Source organism: Oncorhynchus mykiss, chromosome 7 (genome assembly GCF_013265735.2).
Source record: "Oncorhynchus mykiss isolate Arlee chromosome 7, USDA_OmykA_1.1, whole genome shotgun sequence".
NCBI lineage: Eukaryota > Metazoa > Chordata > Actinopteri > Salmoniformes > Salmonidae > Oncorhynchus > Oncorhynchus mykiss.
In genome coordinates this window covers 5,334,374-5,359,405 of record NC_048571.1, presented here as the reverse complement: position 1 = coordinate 5,359,405, position 25,032 = coordinate 5,334,374, and the positions used below count along the sequence as shown (strand labels likewise).

General features: G+C 45.3%; 1 protein-coding gene across 1 annotated transcript in view; it reads right to left on the bottom strand.

Moving 5' to 3' along the window:
* LOC110511234 (Nance-Horan syndrome protein) overlaps positions 1 to 13,318 on the bottom strand; it is a 69,637-nt gene extending 56,319 nt beyond the window's left edge. The window contains exon 1 of the mRNA XM_036982153.1: positions 12,733 to 13,318. Coding sequence (XP_036838048.1) covers positions 12,733 to 13,015 — 283 coding nt within the window. The 5' untranslated portion in view covers positions 13,016 to 13,318. The remainder of the gene's footprint in view (positions 1 to 12,732) is intronic.
* Positions 13,319 to 25,032: the final 11,714 nt, after the last annotated feature.

The following is a 25,032-nucleotide window of genomic DNA, read 5'->3' as shown; positions in this document are numbered from 1 at the left end:
TGTACCATTACGATACTACCACTACTATACTATTACTATACTACTACTGCTATACTATTACTATACTACTACTACTATACTATTACTATACTACTACTACTATAATATTACTATACTACTACTATACCCCACTACTACTATACTATTACTATTCTACTACTACTACTATACACCACTATCCATATGAGTGGTACAGTCATCACGCTGGCACAAACATCAATTCAACATCTATTCCACTTTGGTGGAAACTACTACTATACCATTACGATACTACCACTACTATACTATTACTATACTACTACTATACTATTACTATACTACTATTACTACTACTATACTACTACTACTACTATACTACAATTACTATACTACTACTACTATACTACTACTACTATACTACTACTACTATACTACTACTACTATACTACTACTACTATACTACTACTACTATACTACTACTACTATACTACTATTACTATACTACTATTACTATACTACTACTACTACTACTGCTATACTACTATTACTATACTACTACTATTACTATACTACTATTACTATACTACTACTACTACTACTATACTACTACTACTACTACTACTACTACTATACAACTACTACTACCATTAGTACTACTATTACTATGATGTTGTAAGTTAAGTTCCAGCCTCAACATAGTAACGTGACACTCCTCTGGGTCTCCCTCCTCCTCTCCTCAGGCCAGACGACTGAGAAGAAACTAAACACAGACGTTCTCCAGACTGACTCCATCAATTACACCTTCCAGGCCCCTTGAAATACAGTATGATTAAAGAGTTGGACAAAATGAAAACAGGTATCAGTTGAAAGTGTAAACCTCCCTCTTATCCCCTCCCCCTTCCCATAGCCATCCAGCCATCCAAGCAGACCTGACTAACAGTGCCTCAGAAAGTATTCATACCCCTTGAATTATTACACATGTTGTTGTTACAGCCTGTATTCAAAATGTATTAAATATGAGTTTTTCTCACCCATCTACACACAATACCCCATAATGACATCACAATACCCCATATTGACATCACAATACCCCATAATGACATCACAATACCCCATAATGACATCACAATACCCCATAATGACATCACAATACCCAATAATGAGAAAGTGAAAACATATTTTATAAAAATGTTGCCAATTTATTTAAAATTAAATACAAAAATATCGAATTGACATAAGTATTCACACCCCTGAGTGTTAGAATCACCTTTGGCAGCGGTTACAGCTGTGAGTACTTGTGGGTAAGTCTCTAAGACCTTTGCACACCTGTATTGTACAATATTTGCCCATTGTTCTTTAAAAATCATTCAAAATTGTTGATCATTGGTAGACAGCCATGTTCAAGTCTTGCCATAGATTTTCAAGCTGATTTAAGTCAAAACTGTAACCAAGCCACTCAGGAACATTTAATGTTCTCTTGGTAAGCAACTCCAGTGTGTTTTAGGTTATTGTCCTGCTGAAATGTGAATTTGTCTTCCAGTGTCTGTTGGAAAGCAGACTGAACCAGGATTTTGCCTGTGTTTAGCTCTATTCTGTTTCAAGAGAAACAACAGTGAAACAGAGTGATATTCTGCTTGGTTTCCAAGCTAGTAGTTCCATACAACGAGTTATTGAATAGGATCTATGTGAGTAGTTGTACAGTAGAGTTCTGAGGAAGGGAATGCAGTCAGGGCATAAGATCCTGGGTGTTAACATAGCAGCATTGTAATTCACCCTATACACACAACAACACTGATGACATATTAACATAACAGCATTGTAATTCACACAACAACACTGATGACATATTAACATAACAGCATTGTAATTCACACAACAACACTGATGACATATTAACATAACAGCATTGTAATTCACCCTATTCACACAACAACACTGATGACATATTAACACTCAGCGTTGTAATTCACCCTATTCACACAACAACACTGATGACATATGAACATAACAGCATTGTAATTCACCCTATACACACAACAACACTGATGACATATTAACATAACAGCATTGTAATTCACCCTATTCACACAACAACACTGATGACATTTTAACTTAACAGCGTTGTAATTCACACAAGAACACTGATGACATATTAACATAACAGCATTGTAATTCACCCTATACACACAACAACACTGATGACATATTAACACTCAGCGTTGTAATTCACCCTATTCACACAACAACACTGATGACATATTAACACTCAGCGTTGTAATTCACCCTATACACACAACAACACTGATGACATTAACAGTCGGCTTTATTATCAGACTCTAGGCGTTCTCTAGCCTTATACAGACAGACAGATAGGACAGATATGAGAGAAAAGAGGGGGAGGCAGAGAGAGGGAGAGAGAGAGAGAGAGAGAGAGAGGGAGAGAGGGAGAGAGAAAGAGAGAAAGAGAGAGAGAGAGAAAAGGGGGGAGACAGAGAGAGAGGGAGAGAGAGAGAGAATGAAAGGAGAAACAGAGAAAAGACAACTATCTACCTCTTTAGCCAAGTGTAGAGTGTACAGAGAAAGCGAGGGAACGCGGGAGAGAGATAGAAGAGATGCTGCAGTGCATGTCCATACTGTACTGTACTGTACTGTGTGTCTGGTGAGGAGGGAGTGGTGTCGTCTCTCTTTACTCCCTCTCTCCGCTGCTGCTTTATTTGACCCACTTCCTCATCTCACCAACACCTAGGTAGCTGGCTGGCTTGTCAAGGCTACGACATGCTATTTAGGAGTTGAACAACGTGGCCACTCTGTAACAGACCTCTCATCTTAAAGGCACAATCTGCAATTTAAACAGCCTGATCCTGCTCCACATAATAGTTTTTTAAACGTATTTTAAAGCCATACAGATTTGGGGTTTTGATTGGGTAAGGCAGTTGTAGTAAGTTCGTATTAAAGGGATCTATGAGTTCTATTCTTCAAGAAGCAATTTGTTAGTATATATATATATATGTGGCCTTTTTCAGGAAGCTGGGTGTATGACGAACGTCACTACTTCACAGGAGAGACATTTTTCTAAATCAAAATGCATTTTCTTTTTTCAGAAATTCCTTCTTGAACATGTGAACTTTAATGTGCCTTAGTAATAAACGGGTGTGTCCTCTGTAAATATCAATACAATTGTTAAATTACGAGCCTAGTTGGTTTAGCCACAGAAGACAGGAACCTTCCCGTTAGCCATGATTGGTTGAGACAATCGATGGGCTGGAGAGATTAGTTCCGATTGGTCTGCCATGTCGCAGGCTTCTTTCTATAACATGAGCTGCTCAGATAATCCTTGCTACCGGGTTTTAAAAACAAGATATAGCCATGGAGAACTGCAAGTGTTGCTACTGCTCTCAATGACATTGCTGCCCTGAATTTGGCAGGCGCCATTGACAAATATCAGTGGGAAAAAGTTGTGAGGGACTACTTTCTGTTGACTGTCTGAAAATGAATCAGACGATGAGGAAATCCCTGACCTAGGTAAAACCATTTATTTCTGTATTTTACCCCCTTTTCTCCCCAATGTCGTGATATCCAATTACAATCTTGTCTCATCACTGCGACTCCCCAAAGGGCTCAGGAGAGGCGAAGGTCAAATCATGCGTCCTCCGAAACATGACCCGCCAAACTGCGCTTTTTAACACCCGCCCGCTTAACCCAGAAGCCACCTGCACCAGGAAACACCATCCAACTGACAAACAAAGTCAGCCGGCAGGCGCCCGGCCCATCACAAGGAGTCGCTAGAGCCCCGGCGGTCAAACCCTCACTTAACCTGGATGAATGCTTCACGGCCATGGTTGCCCTTAGTTTGAAGATGTAATCTAGAGACAGGTGTTTTATAAAACAGCCTTCTGTGTTCTCTTTTTGACTCCCTCTGCATTAGCAAACAAACTCGGTTTCCACAGGACATTCAACTGATTTCAAAACTCTGTCAATTTCTTCCGTGACAACTACACTGTTGATCTCCATTTCTTCTCCGTCACTGTCATCAGAAGACTCTAGTCTAGTTCAATGAAGAAGAAACAAAGTTCTACCGTGGCCTCCCAAGTGGCGCAGCGGTTTAAGGCACTACATCGCACTGCTTGAGGCATCACTACAGACCCGGGTTCGATCCCAGGCTGTGCCACAACTGGCAGTTGGCCCACTGTGTAGTAATATGACTCAAATCTCAGAAAGCCGTTTCCATTGCTACACTGAACAAAAATATGAACGCGACAATTTCAAAGATTTTACTGAGTTACAGTTCATATAAGGAAATCAGTCAATTTGATTCAGTCGATCCTGATCATCCCAAACAAGCTTAATGGGTGACATGGGTGTATGGGTGACATGGGTGTATGGGTGACCTAGATGTATGGGTGACCTAGATGTATGGGTGAAATGGGTGTATGGGTGACATGGGTGACCTAGATGTATGGGTGTATGGGTGCCATGAGTGACATGGGCGTATGGGTGACATGGGTGTATGTATGACATGGGTGACATGGGTGTATGGGTGACATGGGTGTATGCAGGTCATGGAGATTTCCTTCTTTTCACTCTATCATCTAGGTTAGTATTGTGGAGTAACTACAAATGTTGTTGATCCATCCTCACTTTTCTCCTGTCACAGCCATTGAACTCTGTAACTATTTTAAAATCACCATTGGCATCCTGGTGAAATCCCTGAGCGGTTTCTTTACTCTCCGGCAACTGAGTTAGTAAGGACACCTGTATCTATGTAGTGACTGGGTGTGTCGATACACCATGCAAAGTGTTAATTATATTTCACCATGCTCAAGGGGATATTCAACGTCTGCTGTTTTTTTACCCATCTACCAATAGGTGCCCTTCTTTACAAGGCATTGGAAAACCTCCCTGGTCTTTCACTGCTCGACTGAGGGACCTTGCAGATAATTGTGTGGGGTACAGAAATGAGGAAGACATACTAAAATCCTGTTAAACACTGCAAACTGAGTGAGTCCATGCACGTTATTATGAGACCTGTTAAGCCAATCATTTTTTGGGGGCTTGCAAACTTATTTTGGCTTGCCATAACAAAAGGGGGTTGAATACTTATTTACTCAAGACAATTCATTTTAATGAATTAGTACAAATAAAAAATAAACATTATTCCACTTGGACATTACGGGTATTGTGTGTAATTGCCAGTAACAAAAATCTACATTTAATCCACTTGTAAATTCGGGCTGTAGCACAACAAAATGTGGGAAAAGTCAAGGAGTGTGTATACTTTCTGAAGGCCCTGTAAAGTATAAACAACACAGATTTTGTGAACAAGGAAGTGTAAAAAACTGAGCCAAAACTTTTCAAGGGCCATTTCTCAAAAGTGGGTTTACAAGTTTATCAACTTTCACCGTAGCATTACGTTCCCAGTGTTCTTCCTCCAATTGCAGCGAAGCTCAGAGCCTGTACTTTAATCCAATATCAAAAACACTGCTTCCAGTGTTGGACCGAAAAGAGACGAGGGGTCACAAATTATTGAAATGACCATTGAACAGCAGGAACTCTTATAGACTGTGTCTTTGAGAAAGCCAAATCAGATTCTCTACAGTGTATATCATTTACATTGGGGCTCCTGAGCTGAGATCCCAAGTGCTTGTTGATTGTCATGGATTAGATTATCGCTGTGAAAAACCTAGTCATGTGCCATTCTGATTCACACATGACGGCCAGAGTAGAGAGGAGAAGTCATGGCTCTCCATGCTACAGCATATTGCACTCCTGTTGACCAGATCAAATCAGATCATAATGAAGGTTTTCACCACCTCTCCTCAACTGTAGTTCAAATGCTGTAAAAAAACAAAATCTAACAGGAGAACTGTAATGTAGTTCAATGTAGCTTACTCATCGACACTCAAACAGAGCACTGTAAAGGTCTGACTTTGTGATTATAAAATGTGTGACACTAACCCATCCTCTGGACTATGTGTCAATCACTAGGGTACATATTGGAGAGAAAAACACATAGTTTAGTGAAGGAAAAAGTCCACACCTCCACCTCAGGGGCTGACTGACCCTTCTAATGCAATGTTGTCAACAGTACAACTGATTCCTGAACAAACTGTCCTTTCTGTCAACAGTACAACTGATTCCTGAACATCCTGTCCTTTCTGTCAACAGTACAACTGATTCCTGAACAATCTGTCCTTTCTGTCAACAGCACAACTGATCCCTGAACATCCTGTCCTTTCTGTCAACAGCACAACGGATCCCTGAACAAACTGTCCTTTCTGTCAACAGTACAACTGATTCCTGAACAATCTGTCCTTTCTGTCAACAGCACAACTGATCCCTGAACATCCTGTCCTTTCTGTCAACAGCACAACTGATTCCTGAACAATCTGTACTTCCTGTCAACAGTACAACTGATCCCTGAACATCCTGTCCTTTCTGTCAACAGCACAACTGATCCCTGAACATCCTGTCCTTTCTGTCAACAGCACAACTGATTCCTGAACATCCTGTCCTTTCTGTCAACAGTACAACTGATCCCTGAACATCCTGTCCTTTCTGTCAACAGTACAACTGATTCCTGAACAATCTGTACCTCCTGTTCTTTAGGATGTATCCCTCAGGGTGTCTTATTCACCTGGCAGCCCTCTCAAACAGCACCAGGAGTTTATGTGTGTGTGTGTGTGTGTGTGTGTGTGTGTGTGTGTGTGTGTGTGTGTGTGTGTGTGTGTGTGTGTGTGTCCTTGTGTTAGTGTGTGTACCTATCCCCCCCTCAGGGTCAGTTGTCTTTAGTTAAGAAGGAGGAAATCATTAAGAAGCCTTTCAGTTCAGAGAACTGAGGAACACCAGTCACAGCATGCCTGGTAGTGGATGGAACTAAGACCTGAGGAACACCAGTCACAGCATGCCTGGTAGTGGATGGAACTAAGACCTGAGGAACACCAGTCACAGCATGCCTGGTAGTGGATGGAACTAAGACCTGAGGAACACCAGTCACAGCATGCCTGGTAGTGGATGGAACTAAGACCTGAGGAGCATCAGTCACAGCATGCCTGGTAGTGGATGGAACTAAGACCTGAGGAGCATCAGCCACAGCATGCCTGGTAGTGGATGGAACTAAGACCTGAGGAGCATCAGCCACAGCATGCCTGGTAGTGGATGGAACTAAGACCTGAGGAACACCAGTCACAGCATGCCTGGTAGTGGATGGAACTAAGACCTGAGGAGCATCAGCCACAGCATGCCTGGTAGTGGATGGAACTAAGACCTGAGGAACACCAGTCACAGCATGCCTGGTAGTGGATGGAACTAAGACCTGAGGAGCATCAGCCACAGCATGCCTGGTAGTGGATGGAACTAAGACCTGAGGAACACCAGTCACAGCATGCCTGGTAGTGGATGGAACTAAGACCTGAGGAACATCAGTCACAGCATGCCTGGTAGTGGATGGAACTAAGACCTGAGGAACATCAGCCACAGCATGCCTGGTAGTGGATGGAACTAAGACCTGAGGAGCATCAGCCACAGCATGCCTGGTAGTGGATGGAACTAAGACCTGAGGAACATCAGTCACAGCATGCCTGGTAGTGGATGGAACTAAGACCTGAGGAACACCAGTCACAGCATGCCTGGTAGTGGATGGAACTAAGACCTGAGGAACACCAGTCACAGCATGCCTGGTAGTGGATGGAACTAAGACCTGAGGAACACCAGCAACAGCATGCCTGGTAGTGGATGGAACTAAGACCTGAGGAACACCAGTCACAGCATGCCTGGTAGTGGATGGAACTAAGACCTGAGGAACACCACCCACAGCATGCCTGGTAGTGGATGGCACACTGTAAACTACTGAAACGACTCTCTTTTGAGTTCTCCTTGAGTAGAGTTCATAGTGAAACTATTCCCTTCTCAGGGCTAAGATGCCAGGGGGTCAGGGAGCCAGGGGGGGTCAGGTCAGGCTTTGATGCCTTCACATGGCCCGCCCCTCCCCTGTGGAGAAGCAGAGGGACGGTCTGGTCTGTCTGGGCTGCTTGTGGAGGGGGGTAGAGGATTTGGGGGTTCCCTGGCCATGTGTCTAAGAAACCCCAGCCTCATCACTCTCACCAACATCACCATTCAGCCTCAGCCTCCACTCCAGCCTCTTTCAAACTAAACTAAGATGACAAGCCAGGTTCCCCACCATCTCTGTTGAGATGACATTATAGAAGGCCAGGCCATCACCAACGATAAGGGTAATCATCGTGTGAAACTTCAACTGGCTATGACTAAACTAAGTGTCAGTGTTAGTAAAGAGGGACACTTCAGGCCAGAGTAGCTGCATTTCAAAGTTCCCTGTCAGTGTCAGCAAAGAGGGACACTTCAGGCCAGAGTAGCTGCATTTCAAAGTTCCCTGTCAGTGTCAGTAAAGAGGGACACTTCAGGCCAGAGTAGCTGCATTTCAAAGTTCCCTGTCAGTGTTAGTAAAGAGGGACACTTCAGGCCAGAGTAGCTGCATTTCAAAGTTCCCTGTCAGTGTTAGCAAAGAGGGACACTTCAGGCCAGAGTAGCTGCATTTCAAAGTTCCCTGTCAGTGTTAGTAAAGAGGGACACTCCAGGCCAGAGTAGCTACATTTCAAAGTTCCCTGTCAGTGTCAGCAAAGAGGGACACTTCAGGCCAGAGTAGCTGCATTTCAAAGTTCCCTGTCAGTGTTAGCAAAGAGGGACACTTCAGGCCAGAGTAGCTGCATTTCAAAGTTCCCTGTCAGTGTCAGTAAAGAGGGACACTTCAGGCCAGAGTAGCTACATGTCAAAGTTCCCTGTCAGTGTCAGCAAAGAGGGACACTTCAGGCCAGAGTAGCTACATGTCAAAGTTCCCTGTCAGTGTCAGCAAAGAGGGACACTTCAGGCCAGAGTAGCTGCATTTCAAAGTTCCCTGTCAGTGTCAGCAAAGAGGGACACTTCAGGCCAGAGTAGCTACATTTCAAAGTTCCCTGTCAGTGTCAGCAAAGAGGGACACTTCAGGCCAGAGTAGCTGCATTTCAAAGTTCCCTGTCAGTGTCAGTAAAGAGGGACACTTCAGGCCAGAGTAGCTGCATTTCAAAGTTCCCTGTCAGTGTCAGTAAAGAGGGACACTTCAGGCCAGAGTAGCTACATTTCAAAGTTCCCTGTTAGTGTCAGTAAAGAGGGACACTTCAGGCCAGAGTAGCTGCATTTCAAAGTTCCCTGTCAGTGTTAGTAAAGAGGGACACTTCAGGCCAGAGTAGCTACATGTCAAAGTTCCCTGTCAGTGTTAGTAAAGAGGGACACTTCAGGCCAGAGTAGCTACATTTCAAAGTTCCCTGTCAGTGTCAGTAAAGAGGGACACTTCAGGCCAGAGTAGCTGCATTTCAAAGTTCCCTGTCAGTGTTAGTAAAGAGGGCCACTTCAGGCCAGAGTAGCTGCATTTCAAAGTTCCCTGTCAGTGTTAGTAAAGAGGGACACTTCAGGCCAGAGTAGCTACATGTCAAAGTTCCCTGTCAGTGTTAGTAAAGAGGGCCACTTCAGGCCAGAGTAGCTGCATGTCAAAGTTCCCTGTCAGTGTTAGTAAAGAGGGACACTTCAGGCCAGAGTAGCTGCATGTCAAAGTTCCCTGTCAGTGTTAGTAAAGAGGGACACTTCAGGCCAGAGTAGCTACATGTCAAAGTTCCCTGTCAGTGTCAGCAAAGAGGGACACTTCAGGCCAGAGTAGCTGCATTTCTAAGTTCCCTGTCAGTGTTAGTAAAGAGGGACACTTCAGGCCAGAGTAGCTGCATTTCAAAGTTCCCTGTCAGTGTCAGCAAAGAGGGACACTTCAGGCCAGAGTAGCTACATGTCAAAGTTCCCTGTCAGTGTTAGTAAAGAGGGACACTTCAGGCCAGAGGGACACTTCAGGCCAGAGTAGCTGCATTTCAAAGTTCCCTGTCAGTGTCAGCAAAGAGGGACACTTCAGGCCAGAGTAGCTACATTTCAAAGTAATTTATTATCTACACATTCAAGTTATTTTTAGCAAAAAGTTTGAGTACCTGCTAATAACCAACAAATGATTAAATTCAAACCGTGCCAGATCAGATCAGTGGGCTGGAAATAGATCTAAATAAATAGTCTCTAGTCTAGATTCCCAGCCCCATTCATTTGCATTGGACAGAAGTCACACCTACCTACAGTACGTGTACAAATTACCTCAACTAACCTGTACCCCCCCCGCACACTGACTCGGTATAGCCTCATTATTGTTATTTCATTGTTATTTATTTTATTTTTTACTTGAGTTTATTTGGTAAATATTTTCTTAACTCTTCTTGAACTGCATGGTTGGTTAAGGGCTTGTAAGTAAGCATTTCACGGTAAGGTCTACACTGTTGGTTAAGGGCTTGTAAGTAAGCATTTCACGGTAAGGTCTACACTGTTGGTTAAGGGCCTGTAAGTAAGCATTTCACGGTAAGGTCTACACTGTTGGTTAAGGGCTTGTCAGTAAGCATTTCACGGTAAGGTCTACACTGTTGGTTAAGGGCATGTCAGTAAGCATTTCACGGTAAGGTCTACACTGTTGGTTAAGGGCTTGTCAGTAAGCATTTCACGGTAAGGTCTACACTGTTGGTTAAGGGCTTGTCAGTAAGCATTTCACGGTAAGGTCTACTACACCTGTTGTATTCGGGCGCATGTGACAAATAAAGTTTGATTTGATGCATGCTTAACAGCCATAAACATAGAATTAGGCTTACTAGAACAGGAATCTCCATTCAAGCCAATTGCAATGGCATGAGGCTTTTTCCTGTTCTAGCTATTATATTTCTTTGAACACAGCATCCCAGAGAGCCAGGATTTAGTTTACCATCAACATTGGAGAGGAACGATCCTCATCCTCCTCGTCCCTCCAATCCAGCCTTTCACAGTCCTCCCTTTCACTGGCTTGGTGTAGCCATGCTGCTGCCCAGTCTCGGCTAGCAGCATGGCTACCTACAGCCAAACCCAGACCACATCATCATCACTGGAGAGGAACGATCCTCATCCTCCTCGTCCCTCCAATCCAGCCTTTCACAGTCCTCCCTTTCACTGGCTTGGTGTAGCCATGCTGCTGCCCAGTCTCGGCTAGCAGCATGGCTACCTACAGCCAAACCCAGACCACATCATCATCACTGGAGAGAAACGATCCTCATCCTCCTCGTCCCTCCAATCCAGCCTTTCACAGTCCTCCCTTTCACTGGCTTGGTGTAGCCATGCTGCTGCCCAGTCTCGGCTAGCAGCATGCCTACCTACAGCCAAACCCAGACCACATCATCATCACTGCATCCATCCACACCAGAGTTGGCCTCTACCCCCCCCCTCTCTCTCTTACTCTCTGTCTCTCTCACACTCTCTCTCTTTCTAAATACTCCATGATGATTCACAGCAACAGCAGTAGCACTACAATTTCTAGGCTACAACATCACCATCACATCTCAGTTAGGTGACTGTTAGAAATAGTGGAATAAGTGAATGTCTCTCTTTTCCTTACGTAACTAAACCATGGCTTGCATTACACTGACTGCTGTGGCTCGAGGAAGAGAGAGGGAGAGAGGGAGGGAGGGAGGGAGAAGAGAGAGAAAAGGGAAGAGAGAGGGGGAAAGCCAGGGTGGATGACTGAAATGAATTTTAAAGATGGAGTCGTGTTATTTTTCCACCCTTCATTTCGCCTGAGGCTTAGAATGCTGTTTAGTTCCCTGGAAATAGAAGGCTCGGCTATGGGAATGAATCCACAGTATGTTGCTTATGTAGGAACCGTTTTCAGACAGCCTATGACTGCATAAGGTCAGCGCCAGGTACCTACCATTCCCTATCTACTGCACCATATGATGTGAAACAGACATCAAACAACACATTGAACATCAATACATCCAAAACAACATCTAGCCTATTCATATCTATGGGCTTGCAGTCCCTCCAAGTGAGGCCACTGGGTTTCTTCCCAAATGCATCCATCCCATTGAACAATTGTCTGTGTTTAATCATCATCTTATAATGACATAATTATCAGTCATATACTATCTATCCATGACTTCATATTCGGACTGCAATGTCCATCGCCATATAAAGTCATTATTAATGCTAGGACGATTAATGCTGTGCTGTCAAAGGTGGGTTTGCTCTAGTGGCGGATGATGAGTGTAAACAATATCACACTGCATTCTGAGAACGATATTCAACATTCCATATTTATTCCTTAACTTCCATTATAGAATGTTGCGTTTTACGCATTCAGTCACAGCTATATTAGATGCAGGCTAGGATACTACCAAGAGATGATGATGATGATGTGGAGGATACTGCCACTGGTACCACTGCCCATTCCAATGCAGACTACACGCCCCTCTGTGGCATGACATCTCCGAAGCTCAAGAATTCTACATCAAATTACTTTTAAAAAACCGTCAAGGGAAAAATAGGCACGGATGTGAAACTCCAAACAGCACATAATGGGTTTGTGTGAACGTATATTCATATTTTAAATTCGGTATAACAAATTCACAATATCAGGGCCAGGTCAGTGCAATGCAGGTGTGCGCATGCATCCGTGTGACACATTTCAATGTGGAGGAGATTCTAGTGTGGGCTCGGGCGCCGCGAAAATCGAGGCGTGTGTGTCCTTACGACTTGAACGCACTGCGATGCCTCGGAATGAATGGAATATAAACACAAATCCCACACATTGCAGAAGCAGACGCAACTATATAACATAGCGTACAATTGAGACATTTTAGTAATGGTGGTTAGGCTACTTACGCACTGCCTCCTGTCTGGGATCTAGACCGCTGGCGTTCTGTTGGATCTTCCCTATTTTATTCTGCAGAACCCAGACCCTCTGGTTGGTGGACATGATCTCGTTCTCCAGCTCCTGGAATAGGGAGCAGGCGTGTTTGGCCAGGTCGGAGAGCTGCCGCAAGGTCCGCGAGAGCACCACATTATTGATGGAGCACAGATCCTCAACGTTGAGCGAGCCTTCGTCATTTGGAATAGGTAACCTGCACAGTAACTGGGGTTCTACAATCCTTTTGGCAAATGGCATTTTGATCAACCGCAAAAATTATCCAAAATCCCCCCTAAAAAAAGCACACAAAAAATATCCAAGAAAAAAACTGTCGTTCATCGGGCGGTCTTCCGTCCCTCGTCCCCTCCTCTCCTCAATCCAAAATTCCCCGTGTCTCCTTCAGACCCTCCATCCTTTTCGTTGCTGAGATCTTACTCCGTCCGTTCTCCCGACGCGTGGCGCAGCCTGCCTGCATATAAGGATCCGCGCTACCCGAATGATCTTGGGTTGCCTCGGTGGCCTCCCCGGTTCTACTTTTTCATTGCTCCAGAATAGAGCGTGATGGCTTTAAAGGAAGAGAACACAAAACCCCGGAGTGATATCCTCAGACCGGATCAGGATTCAGGAATAGCGGAAGCTATTCAAGCGGCAGTAGCCTGCCTAGTGTGTTGAGCGGCAAATCAACGGGGAAGCGCGTGCTGCATACTGTCTCTACTATTACAGTCATAATGGGAAGAGCAGCGTATGAAAAACAGAGGGCTGGAATATAGTCAGATCTTTGTCTTTGAGAAAAGATTCAGCTTGATCTAATCTTTAGCTGCATTGCTGAGGTCAAGATCATATAAATTGTATAAACCAAAGAAAAGTCCATTGGCCTTGGGCCGATAACTACAAACGTATATTGTTTAAAGAACTGACAGACAACACCAATTAATCATTGACATTTATGATAAAAACCGCAGGTTCATTGATCCTATGTAATAAAACAAGATATGCCACACCAGTTGTCACTTCATAGGTCTTCTTTCAGAACCACTGTTTAAAGCCATGCAAGGGCTGACATCCATGATATCAAAATGATAGATTTAACCAGGCTATATAGTGTTTATTTAAATATGCTTTGTTTACAAACACTGTAGTAAAACAAGCTTATATTTTGGGTTCTGATGGGTACAACAGTTAAACTAAGCTCATGAGGCATTTATAAGTTACATTCTTCAAGAATCAATTGGTACATATCATTCATTTCTGAGTCCAAAAGTGGATGTAGCATCTGCTGATTACCCATTTAACACAGCCCTGTTGACCCCTGTCAGGCCTGGTTCTGTATAGTAGTCATTTAACACAGCCCTGTCAGGCCTGGTTCTGTATAGTAGTCATTTAACACAGCCCTGTCAGGCCTGGTTCTGTAGAGTAGTCATTTAACACACCCCCGTTGACCCCTGTCAGGCCTGGTTCTGTATAGTAATCATTTAACACAGCCCCGTTGACCCCTGTCAGGCCTGGTTCTGTATAGTAGTCATTTAACACACCCCTGTTGACCCCTGTCAGGCCTGGTTCTGTATAGTAGTCATTTAACACAGTCCTGTTGACCCCTGTCAGGCCTGGTTCTGTATAGTAGTCATTTAACACAGCCCTGTCAGGCCTGGTTCTGTATAGTAGTCATTTAACACAGCCCTGTTGACCCGTCAGGCCTGGTTCTGTATAGTAGTCATTTAACACAGCCCTGTTGACCCCTGTCAGGCCTGGTTCTGTATAGAAGTCATTTAACACAGCCCTGTCAGGCCTGGTTCTGTATAGTAGTCATTTAACACACCCCTGTCAGGCCTGGTTTCTGTATAGTAGTCATTTAACACAGCCCTTTAGACCCCTGTCAGGCCTGGTTCTGTATAGTAGTCATTTAACACAGCCCTGTCAGGCCTGGTTCTGTATAGTGGTCATTTAACACACCCCTGTCAGGCCTGGTTCTGTATAGTAGTCATTTAACACAGCCCTGTTGACCCCTGTCAGGCCTGGTTCTGTATAGTAGTCATTTAACACAGCCCTGTCAGGCCTGGATCTGTATAGTAGTCATTTAACACACCCCCGTTGACCCCTGTCAGGCCTGGTTCTGTATAGTAATCATTTAACACAGCCCCGTTGACCCCTGTCAGGCCTGGTTCTGTATAGTAGTCATTTAACACACCCCTGTTGACCCCTGTCAGGCCTGGTTCTGTATAGTAGTCATTTAACACAGTCCTGTTGACCCCTGTCAGGCCTGGTTCTGTATAGTAGTCATTTAACACAGCCCTGTCAGGCCTGGTTCTGTATAGTAGTCATTTAACACAGCCCTGTTGACCCGTCAGGCCTGGTTCTGTATAGTAGTCATTTAACACAGCCCTGTAGACCCCTGTCAGGCCTGGTTCTGTATAGAAGTCATTTAACACAGCCCTGTCAGGCCTGGTTCTGTATAGTAGTCATTTAACACACCCCTGTCAGGCCTGGTTTCTGTATAGTAGTCATTTAACACAGCCTTTTAGACCCCTGTCAGGCCTGGTTCTGTATAGTAGTCATTTAACACAGCCCTGTCAGGCCTGGTTCTGTATAGTGGTCATTTAACACACCCCTGTCAGGCCTGGTTCTGTATAGTAGTCATTTAACACAGCCCTGTTGACCCCTGTCAGGCCTGGTTCTGTATAGTAGTCATTTAACACAGCCCTGTCAGGCCTGGATCTGTATAATAGTCATTTAACACACCCCCGTTGACCCCTGTCAGGCCTGGTTCTGTATAGTAATCATTTAACACAGCCCCGTTGACCCCTGTCAGGCCTGGTTCTGTATAGTAGTCATTTAACACAACCCTGTTGACCCCTGTCAGGCCTGGTTCTGTATAGTAGTCATTTAACACAGTCCTGTTGACCCCTGTCAGGCCTGGTTCTGTATAGTAGTCATTTAACACAGCCCTGTCAGGCCTGGTTCTGTATAGTAGTCATTTAACACAGCCCTGTTGACCCCTGTCAGGCCTGGTTCTGTATAGTAGTCATTTAACACAGTCCTGTTGACCCCTGTCAGGCCTGGTTCTGTATAGTAGTCATTTAACACAGCCCTGTCAGGCCTGGTTCTGTATAGTAGTCATTTAACACAGCCCTGTTGACCCGTCAGGCCTGGTTCTGTATAGTAGTCATTTAACACAGCCCTGTAGACCCCTGTCAGGCCTGGTTCTGTATAGAAGTCATTTAACACAGCCCTGTCAGGCCTGGTTCTGTATAGTAGTCATTTAACACACCCCTGTCAGGCCTGGTTTCTGTATAGTAGTCATTTAACACAGCCCTTTAGACCCCTGTCAAGCCTGGTTCTATATAGTAGTCATTTAACACAGCCCTGTCAGGCCTGGTTCTGTATAGTGGTCATTTAACACACCCCTGTCAGGCCTGGTTCTGTATAGTAGTCATTTAACACAGCCCTGTTGACCCCTGTCAGGCCTGGTTCTGTATAGTAGTCATTTAACACAGCCCTGTCAGGCCTGGATCTGTATAGTAGTCATTTAACACACCCCCGTTGAACCCTGTCAGGCCTGGTTCTGTATAGTAATCATTTAACACAGCCCCGTTGACCCCTGTCAGGCCTGGTTCTGTATAGTAGTCATTTAACACACCCCTGTTGACCCCTGTCAGGCCTGGTTCTGTATAGTAGTCATTTAACACAGTCCTGTTGACCCCTGTCAGGCCTGGTTCTGTATAGTAGTCATTTAACACAGCCCTGTCAGGCCTGGTTCTGTATAGTAGTCATTTAACACAGCCCTGTTGACCCGTCAGGCCTGGTTCTGTATAGTAGTCATTTAACACAGCCCTGTAGACCCCTGTCAGGCCTGGTTCTGTATAGAAGTCATTTAACACAGCCCTGTCAGGCCTGGTTCTGTATAGTAGTCATTTAACACACCCCTGTCAGGCCTGGTTTCTGTATAGTAGTCATTTAACACAGCCCTTTAGACCCCTGTCAGGCCTGGTTCTGTATAGTAGTCATTTAACACAGCCCTGTCAGGCCTGGTTCTGTATAGTAGTCATTTAACACAGCCCTGTTGACCCCTGTCAGGCCTGGTTCTGTATAGTAGTCATTTAACACAGCACTGTCAGGCCTGGTTCTGTATAGTAGTCATTTAACACACCCCTGTTGACCCCTGTCAGGCCTGGTTCTGTATAGTAGTCATTTAACACAGTCCTGTTGACCCCTGTCAGGCCTGGTTCTGTATAGTAGTCATTTAACACAGCCCTGTCAGGCCTGGTTCTGTATAGTAGTCATTTAACACAGCCCTGTTGACCCGTCAGGCCTGGTTCTGTATAGTAGTCATTTAACACAGCCCTGTAGACCCCTGTCAGGCCTGGTTCTGTATAGAAGTCATTTAACACAGCCCTGTCAGGCCTGGTTCTGTATAGTAGTCATTTAACACAGCCCTGTCAGGCCTGGTTCTGTATAGTGGTCATTTAACACACCCCTGTCAGGCCTGGTTCTGTATAGTAGTCATTTAACACAGCCCTGTTGACCCCTGTCAGGCCTGGTTCTGTATAGTAGTCATTTAACACAGCCCTGTCAGGCCTGGATCTGTATAATAGTAATTTAACACACCCCCGTTGACCCCTGTCAGGCCTGGTTCTGTATAGTAATCATTTAACACAGCCCCGTTGACCCCTGTCAGGCCTGGTTCTGTATAGTAGTCATTTAACACACCCCTGTTGACCCCTGTCAGGCCTGGTTCTGTATAGTAGTCATTTAACACAGTCCTGTTGACCCCTGTCAGGCCTGGTTCTGTATAGTAGTCATTTAACACAGCCCTGTCAGGCCTGGTTCTGTATAGTAGTCATTTAACACAGCCCTGTTGACCCCTGTCAGGCCTGGTTCTGTATAGTAGTCATTTAACACAGTCCTGTTGACCCCTGTCAGGCCTGGTTCTGTATAGTAGTCATTTAACACAGCCCTGTCAGGCCTGGTTCTGTATAGTAGTCATTTAACACAGCCCTGTTGACCCGTCAGGCCTGGTTCTGTATAGTAGTCATTTAACACAGCCCTGTAGACCCCTGTCAGGCCTGGTTCTGTATAGAAGTCATTTAACACAGCCCTGTCAGGCCTGGTTCTGTATAGTAGTCATTTAACGCACCCCTGTCAGGCCTGGTTTCTGTATAGTAGTCATTTAACACAGCCCTTTAGACCCCTGTCAGGCCTGGTTCTATATAGTAGTCATTTAACACAGCCCTGTCAGGCCTGGTTCTGTATAGTGGTCATTTAACACACCCCTGTCAGGCCTGGTTCTGTATAGTAGTCATTTAACACAGCCCTGTTGACCCCTGTCAGGCCTGGTTCTGTATAGTAGTCATTTAACACAGCCCTGTCAGGCCTGGATCTGTATAGTAGTCATTTAACACACCCCCGTTGAACCCTGTCAGGCCTGGTTCTGTATAGTAATCATTTAACACAGCCCCGTTGACCCCTGTCAGGCCTGGTTATGTATAGTAGTCATTTAACACACCCCTGTTGACCCCTGTCAGGCCTGGTTCTGTATAGTAGTCATTTAACACAGTCCTGTTGACCCCTGTCAGGCCTGGTTCTGTATAGTAGTCATTTAACACAGCCCTGTCAGGCCTGGTTCTGTATAGTAGTCATTTAACACAGCCCTGTTGACCCGTCAGGCCTGGTTCTGTATAGTAGTCATTTAACACAGCCCTGTAGACCCCTGTCAGGCCTGGTTCTGTATAGAAGTCATTTAACACAGCCCTGTCAGGCCTGGTTCTGTATAGTAGTCATTTAACACACCCCTGTCAGGCCTGGTTTCTGTATAGTAGTCATTTAACACAGCCCTTTAGACCCCTGTCAGGCCTGGTTCTGTATAGTAGTCATTTAACACAGCCCTGTCAGGCCTGGTTCTGTATAGTAGTCATTTAACACAGCCCTGTTGACCCCTGTCAGGCCTGGTTCTGTATAGTAGTCATTTAACACAGCACTGTCAGGCCTGGTTCTGTATAGTAGTCATTTAACACACCCCTGTCAGGCCTGGTTCTGTAAAGTAGTCATTTAACACAGCCCTGTTGACCCCTGTCAGGCCTGGTTCTGTATAGTAGTCATTTAACACAGCCCTGTAGACCCCTGTCAGGCCTGGTTCTGTATAGTAGTCATTTAACACAGCCCTGTTGACCCCTGTCAGGCCTGGTTCTGTATAGTAGTCATTTAACACAGCCCTGTTGACCCCTGTCAGGCCTGGTTCTGTATAGTAGTCATTTAACACAGTCCTGTTGACCCCTGTCTGGCCTGGTTCTGTATAGTAGTCATTTAACACAGTCCTGTTGACCCCTGTCAGGCCTGGTTCTGTATAGTAGTCATTTAACACAGTCCTGTTGACCCCTGTCAGGCCTGGTTCTGTATAGTAGTCATTTAACACAGCCCTGTTGACCCCTGTCAGGCCTGGTTCTGTATAGTAGTCATTTACCACACCCTTGTCAGGCCTGGTTCTGTATAGTAGTCAATTAACACAGCCCTGTTGACCCGTCAGGCCTGGTTCTGTATAGTAGTCATTTAACACAGCCCTGTAGACCCCTGTCAGGCCTGGTTCTGTATAGAAGTCATTTAACACAGCCCTGTCAGGCCTGGTTCTGTATAGTAGTCATTTAACACACCCCTGTCAGGCCTGGTTTCTGTATAGTAGTCATTTAACACAGCCCTTTAGACCCCTGTCAGGCCTGGTTCTGTATAGTAGTCATTTAACACAGCCCTGTCAGGCCTGGTTCTGTATAGTGGTCATTTAACACACCCCTGTCAGGCCTGGTTCTGTATAGTAGTCATTTAACACAGCCCTGTTGACCCCTGTCAGGCCTGGTTCTGTATAGTAGTCATTTAACACAGCCCTGTCAGGCCTGGATCTGTATAGTAGTCATTTAACACACCCCCGTTGACCCCTGTCAGGCCTGGTTCTGTATAGTAATCATTTAACACAGCCCCGTTGACCCCTGTCAGGCCTGGTTCTGTATAGTAGTCATTTAACACACCCCTGTTGACCCCTGTCAGGCCTGGTTCTGTATAGTAGTCATTTAACACAGTCCTGTTGACCCCTGTCAGGCCTGGTTCTGTATAGTAGTCATTTTACACAGCCCTGTCAGGCCTGGTTCTGTATAGTAGTCATTTAACACAGCCCTGTTGACCCGTCAGGCCTGGTTCTGTATAGTAGTCATTTAACACAGCCCTGTAGACCCCTGTCAGGCCTGGTTCTGTATAGAAGTCATTTAACACAGCCCTGTCAGGCCTGGTTCTGTATAGTAGTCATTTAACACACCCCTGTCAGGCCTGGTTTCTGTATAGTAGTCATTTAACACAGCCCTTTAGACCCCTGTCAGGCCTGGTTCTGTATAGTAGTCATTTAACACAGCCCTGTCAGGCCTGGTTCTGTATAGTAGTCATTTAACACAGCCCTGTTGACCCCTGTCAGGCCTGGTTCTGTATAGTAGTCATTTAACACAGCACTGTCAGGCCTGGTTCTGTATAGTAGTCATTTAACACACCCCTGTCAGGCCTGGTTCTGTAAAGTAGTAATTTAACACAGCCCTGTTGACCCCTGTCAGGCCTGGTTCTGTATAGTAGTCATTTAACACAGCCCTGTAGACCCCTGTCAGGCCTGGTTCTGTATAGTAGTCATTTAACACAGCCCTGTTGACCCCTGTCAGGCCTGGTTCTGTATAGTAGTCATTTAACACAGCCCTGTTGACCCCTATCAGGCCTGGTTCTGTATAGTAGTCATTTAACACAGTCCTGTTGACCCCTGTCTGGCCTGGTTCTGTATAGTAGTCATTTAACACAGTCCTGTTGACCCCTGTCAGGCCTGGTTCTGTATAGTAGTCATTTAACACAGTCCTGTTGACCCCTGTCAGAACTGGTTCTGTATAGTAGTCATTTAACACAGCCCTGTTGACCCCTGTCAGGCCTGGTTCTGTATAGTAGTCATTTACCACACCCTTGTCAGGCCTGGTTCTGTATAGTAGTCAATTTAACACAGCCCTGTTGACCCCCTGTCAGGCCTGGTTCTGTATAGTAGTCATTTAACACAGCCCTGTTGACCCCTGTCAGGCCTGGTTCTGTATAGAAGTCATTTAACACAGCCCCGTTGACCCCTGTCAGGCCTGGTTCTGTATAGTGGTCCTTAAACACACCCCTGTCAGGCCTGGTTCTGTATAGTGGTCCTTAAACACACCCCTGTCAGGCCTGGTTCTGTATAGTAGTCATTTAACACAGCCCTGTTGACCCGTCAGGCCTGGTTCTGTATAGTAGTCATTTAACACAGCCCTGTAGACCCCTGTCAGGCCTGGTTCTGTATAGAAGTCATTTAACACAGCCCTGTCAGGCCTGGTTCTGTATAGTAGTCATTTAACACACCCCTGTCAGGCCTGGTTTCTGTATAGTAGTCATTTAACACAGCCCTTTAGACCCCTGTCAGGCCTGGTTCTGTATAGTAGTCATTTAACACAGCCCTGTCAGGCCTGGTTCTGTATAGTAGTCATTTAACACAGCCCTGTTGACCCCTGTCAGGCCTGGTTCTGTATAGTAGTCATTTAACACAGCACTGTCAGGCCTGGTTCTGTATAGTAGTCATTTAACACACCCCTGTCAGGCCTGGTTCTGTAAAGTAGTCATTTAACACAGCCCTGTTGACCCCTGTCAGGCCTGGTTCTGTATAGTAGTCATTTAACACAGCCCTGTTGACCCCTGTCAGGCCTGGTTCTGTATAGTAGTCATTTAACACAGCCCTGTTGACCCCTGTCAGGCCTGGTTCTGTATAGTAGTCATTTAACACAGTCCTGTTGACCCCTGTCAGGCCTGGTTCTGTATAGTAGTCATTTAACACAGTCCTGTTGACCCCTGTCAGAACTGGTTCTGTATAGTAGTCATTTAACACAGCCCTGTTGACCCCTGTCAGGCCTGGTTCTGTATAGTAGTCATTTACCACACCCTTGTCAGGCCTGGTTCTGTATAGTAGTCAATTTAACACAGCCCTGTTGACCCCCTGTCAGGCCTGGTTCTGTATAGTAGTCATTTAACACAGCCCTGTTGACCCCTGTCAGGCCTGGTTCTGTATAGAAGTCATTTAACACAGCCCCGTTGACCCCTGTCAGGCCTGGTTCTGTATAGTGGTCCTTAAACACACCCCTGTCAGGCCTGGTTCTGTATAGTGGTCCTTAAACACACCCCTGTCAGGCCTGGTTCTGTATAGTGGTCCTTAAACACACCCCTGTCAGGCCTGGTTCTGTATAGGGGTCCTTAAACACACCCCTGTCAGGCCTGGTTCTGTATAGGGGTCCTTAAACACACCCCTGTCAGGCCTGGTTCTGTATAGTGGTCCTTAAACACACCCCTGTCAGGCCTGGTTCTGTATAGTGGTCCTTTAACACAGCCCTGTCAGGCCTGGTTCTGTATAGTGGTCATTTACCACACCCCTGTCAGGCCTGGTTCTGTATAGTGGTCATTTACCACACCCCTGTCAGGCCTGGTTCTGTATAGTGGTCCTTAAACACACCCCTGTCAGGCCTGGTTCTGTATAGTGGTCCTTAAACACACCCCTGTCAGGCCTGGTTCTGTATAGGGGTCCTATCCGCAGACACATTCAAGTTGAATGAATGGATGTTATTCAAGTTCACTCAACAGGGGTTTCCTGGGCGTTCATTCATAGTTTTGCTGAACGAGTGTTTCACTTAATCCATACTGTTGTGTCAGAATCATTCAGAGGGCCTCAGTCTGAGCTCTGTCTATGGTGAGGCTCCCCACCTCTGTACTAGAACAGAACTGCTAAGTTAGCAAAGCTGAGGAACAGGCTCTAGAGGTGATCACAGTGGTTCAGTGTCCGGTCTCCTACAAAGCTGAGGGACAGGCTCTAGAGGTGATCACAGTGGTTCAGTGTCCGGTCTCCTACAAAGCTGAGGGACAGGCTCTAGGGGTGATCACAGTGGTTCAGTGTCCGGTCTCCTACAAAGCTGAGGGACAGGCTCTAACCTCACACACATGGTTATGGGTTTAACAACAGTATCCACCTCACACACATGGTTATGGGTTTAACAACAGTATCCACCTCACACACATGGTTATGGGCTTAACAACAGTATCCACCTCACACACATGGTTATGGGTTTAACAACAGTATCCACCTCACACACATGGTTATGGGTTTAACAACAGTATCCACCTCACACACATGGTTATGGGTATAACAACAGTATCCACCTCACACACGTGGTTATGGGTTTAACAACAGTATCCACCTCACACACATGGTTATGGGTTTAACAAAAGAAGACACCTGTATCATGTCAGATATAGAGTTGAAATGTATTGCAAAGTAACAATGTTTATTGTAACCACAGGAGCAGGCAAACGACAGGTCAGGTCAGGCAGGGGTCGATAATCCAGAGCAGAGACCAAGGTACAGGACGGCAGGCAGGCCCAGGGTCAGGTCAGGCAGTGTTCAGGCGGCTGAGAACAAGGTCAGGACAGGCAAAGGTCAAAAACCAGGAGGACGAGAAAGAGAGACTAGGGGCAAACAGGAGCTGAGACAAACCACTGGTAGGCTTTAACAAACAGAGACTAGGGGTAAACAGGAGCTGAGACCAACCACTGGTAGGCTCTAACAAAGAGAGACTAGGGGTAAACAGGAGCTGAGACCAACCACTGGTAGGCTTTAACAAACAGAGACTAGGGGTAAACAGGAGCTGAGACCAACCACTGGTAGGCTCTAACAAAGAGAGACTAGGGGTAAACAGGAGCTGAGACCAACCACTGGTAGGCTCTAACAAAGAGAGACTAGGGGTAAACAGGAGCTGAGACCAACCACTGGTAGGCTCTAACAAAGAGAGACTAGGGGTAAACAGGAGCTGAGACAAACCACTGGTAGGCTCTAACAAAGAGAGACTAGGGGTAAACAGGAGCTGAGACAAACCACTGGTAGGCTCTAACAAAGAGAGACTAGGGGTAAACAGGAGCTGAGACAAAACACTGGTAGGCTTTAACAAACAAGACGAACTGGCAACAGACAGACAGAAAACCCAGGTATAAATACCCAGGGGATAACGGGGAAGATGGGCGGCACCTGGAGGGGGGTGGAGACAATCACAAGGACAGGTGAAACAGATCAGGGCGTGACAATTACACTTTATATACATCACAGAAGACTGAAATATAACAAAACATTTTGACAAAAGAAACCCTGGATTTCAAATCAAATCAAATTTGTCACATGCACCGAATACAACAGGTGTAGGTAGACCTTATCGTGAAATGCTGAATACAACAGGTGTAGGTAGACCTTATCGTGAAATGCTTACTGACAAGCCCTTAACCAACAATGCAGTTCAATAAATAGAGTTAAGAAAATATTTACAAAATAAACTAAAGTAAAACATTTAATAAAAAGTAACACAATAAAATTAAATGACAATAACGAGGCTATATACAGAGGGTACTGGTACTGAGTTAATGTGCGGGGATACAGGTTAGTCGAGGTCATCTGTACATGTAAGTAGGGGTGAAGTGACTATACAAAGATAATAAACAGCGAGTAGCTCAATGTAAATAGTCCGGGTGGCCATTTGATGAATTGTTCAGCAGTCTTATGGGGGTAGAAGCTGTTAAGAAGCCTTTAGGACCTGACCTTGGTGCTCCGGTACTGCTTGCCGTGCGGTAGCAGAGAACAGTCTATGACTTGGGTGACTGGAGTCTTTGACAATTTTTTGGGCCTTCCTCTGACACTGCCTTGTATACTGTGTATAGGTCCTGGATGGCAGGATTTTCAGCTGGTTTAAACAATATATGTTTATTAACCCCCAGAGTCGATTGATGCACCGGTACGTCAACATATACGGTACATAACAAACAAATCCCTGTAAAAATCAGTCAGTTAAAGATATTAGAGATAAGTGTTTTTGCATGGACTGCCTCTCAAACCACCTCATCCACATCTGAGGTGAAAGGTGACAGAGAGGTGTTTATCAGACCTCTTCCACATCTGAGGTGAAAGGTGACAGAGAGGTGTTTATCAGACCACTTCCACATCTGAGGTGAAAGGTGACAGAGAGGTGTTTATCAGACCACTTCCACATCTGAGGTGAAAGGTGACAGAGAGGTGTTTATCAGACCACTTCCACATCTGAGGTGAAAGGTGACAGAGAGGTGTTTATCAGACCTCTTCCACATCTGAGGTGAAAGGTGACAGAGTGGTGTTTATCAGACCTCTTCCACATCTGAGGTGAAAGGTGACAGAGTGGTGTTTATCAGAC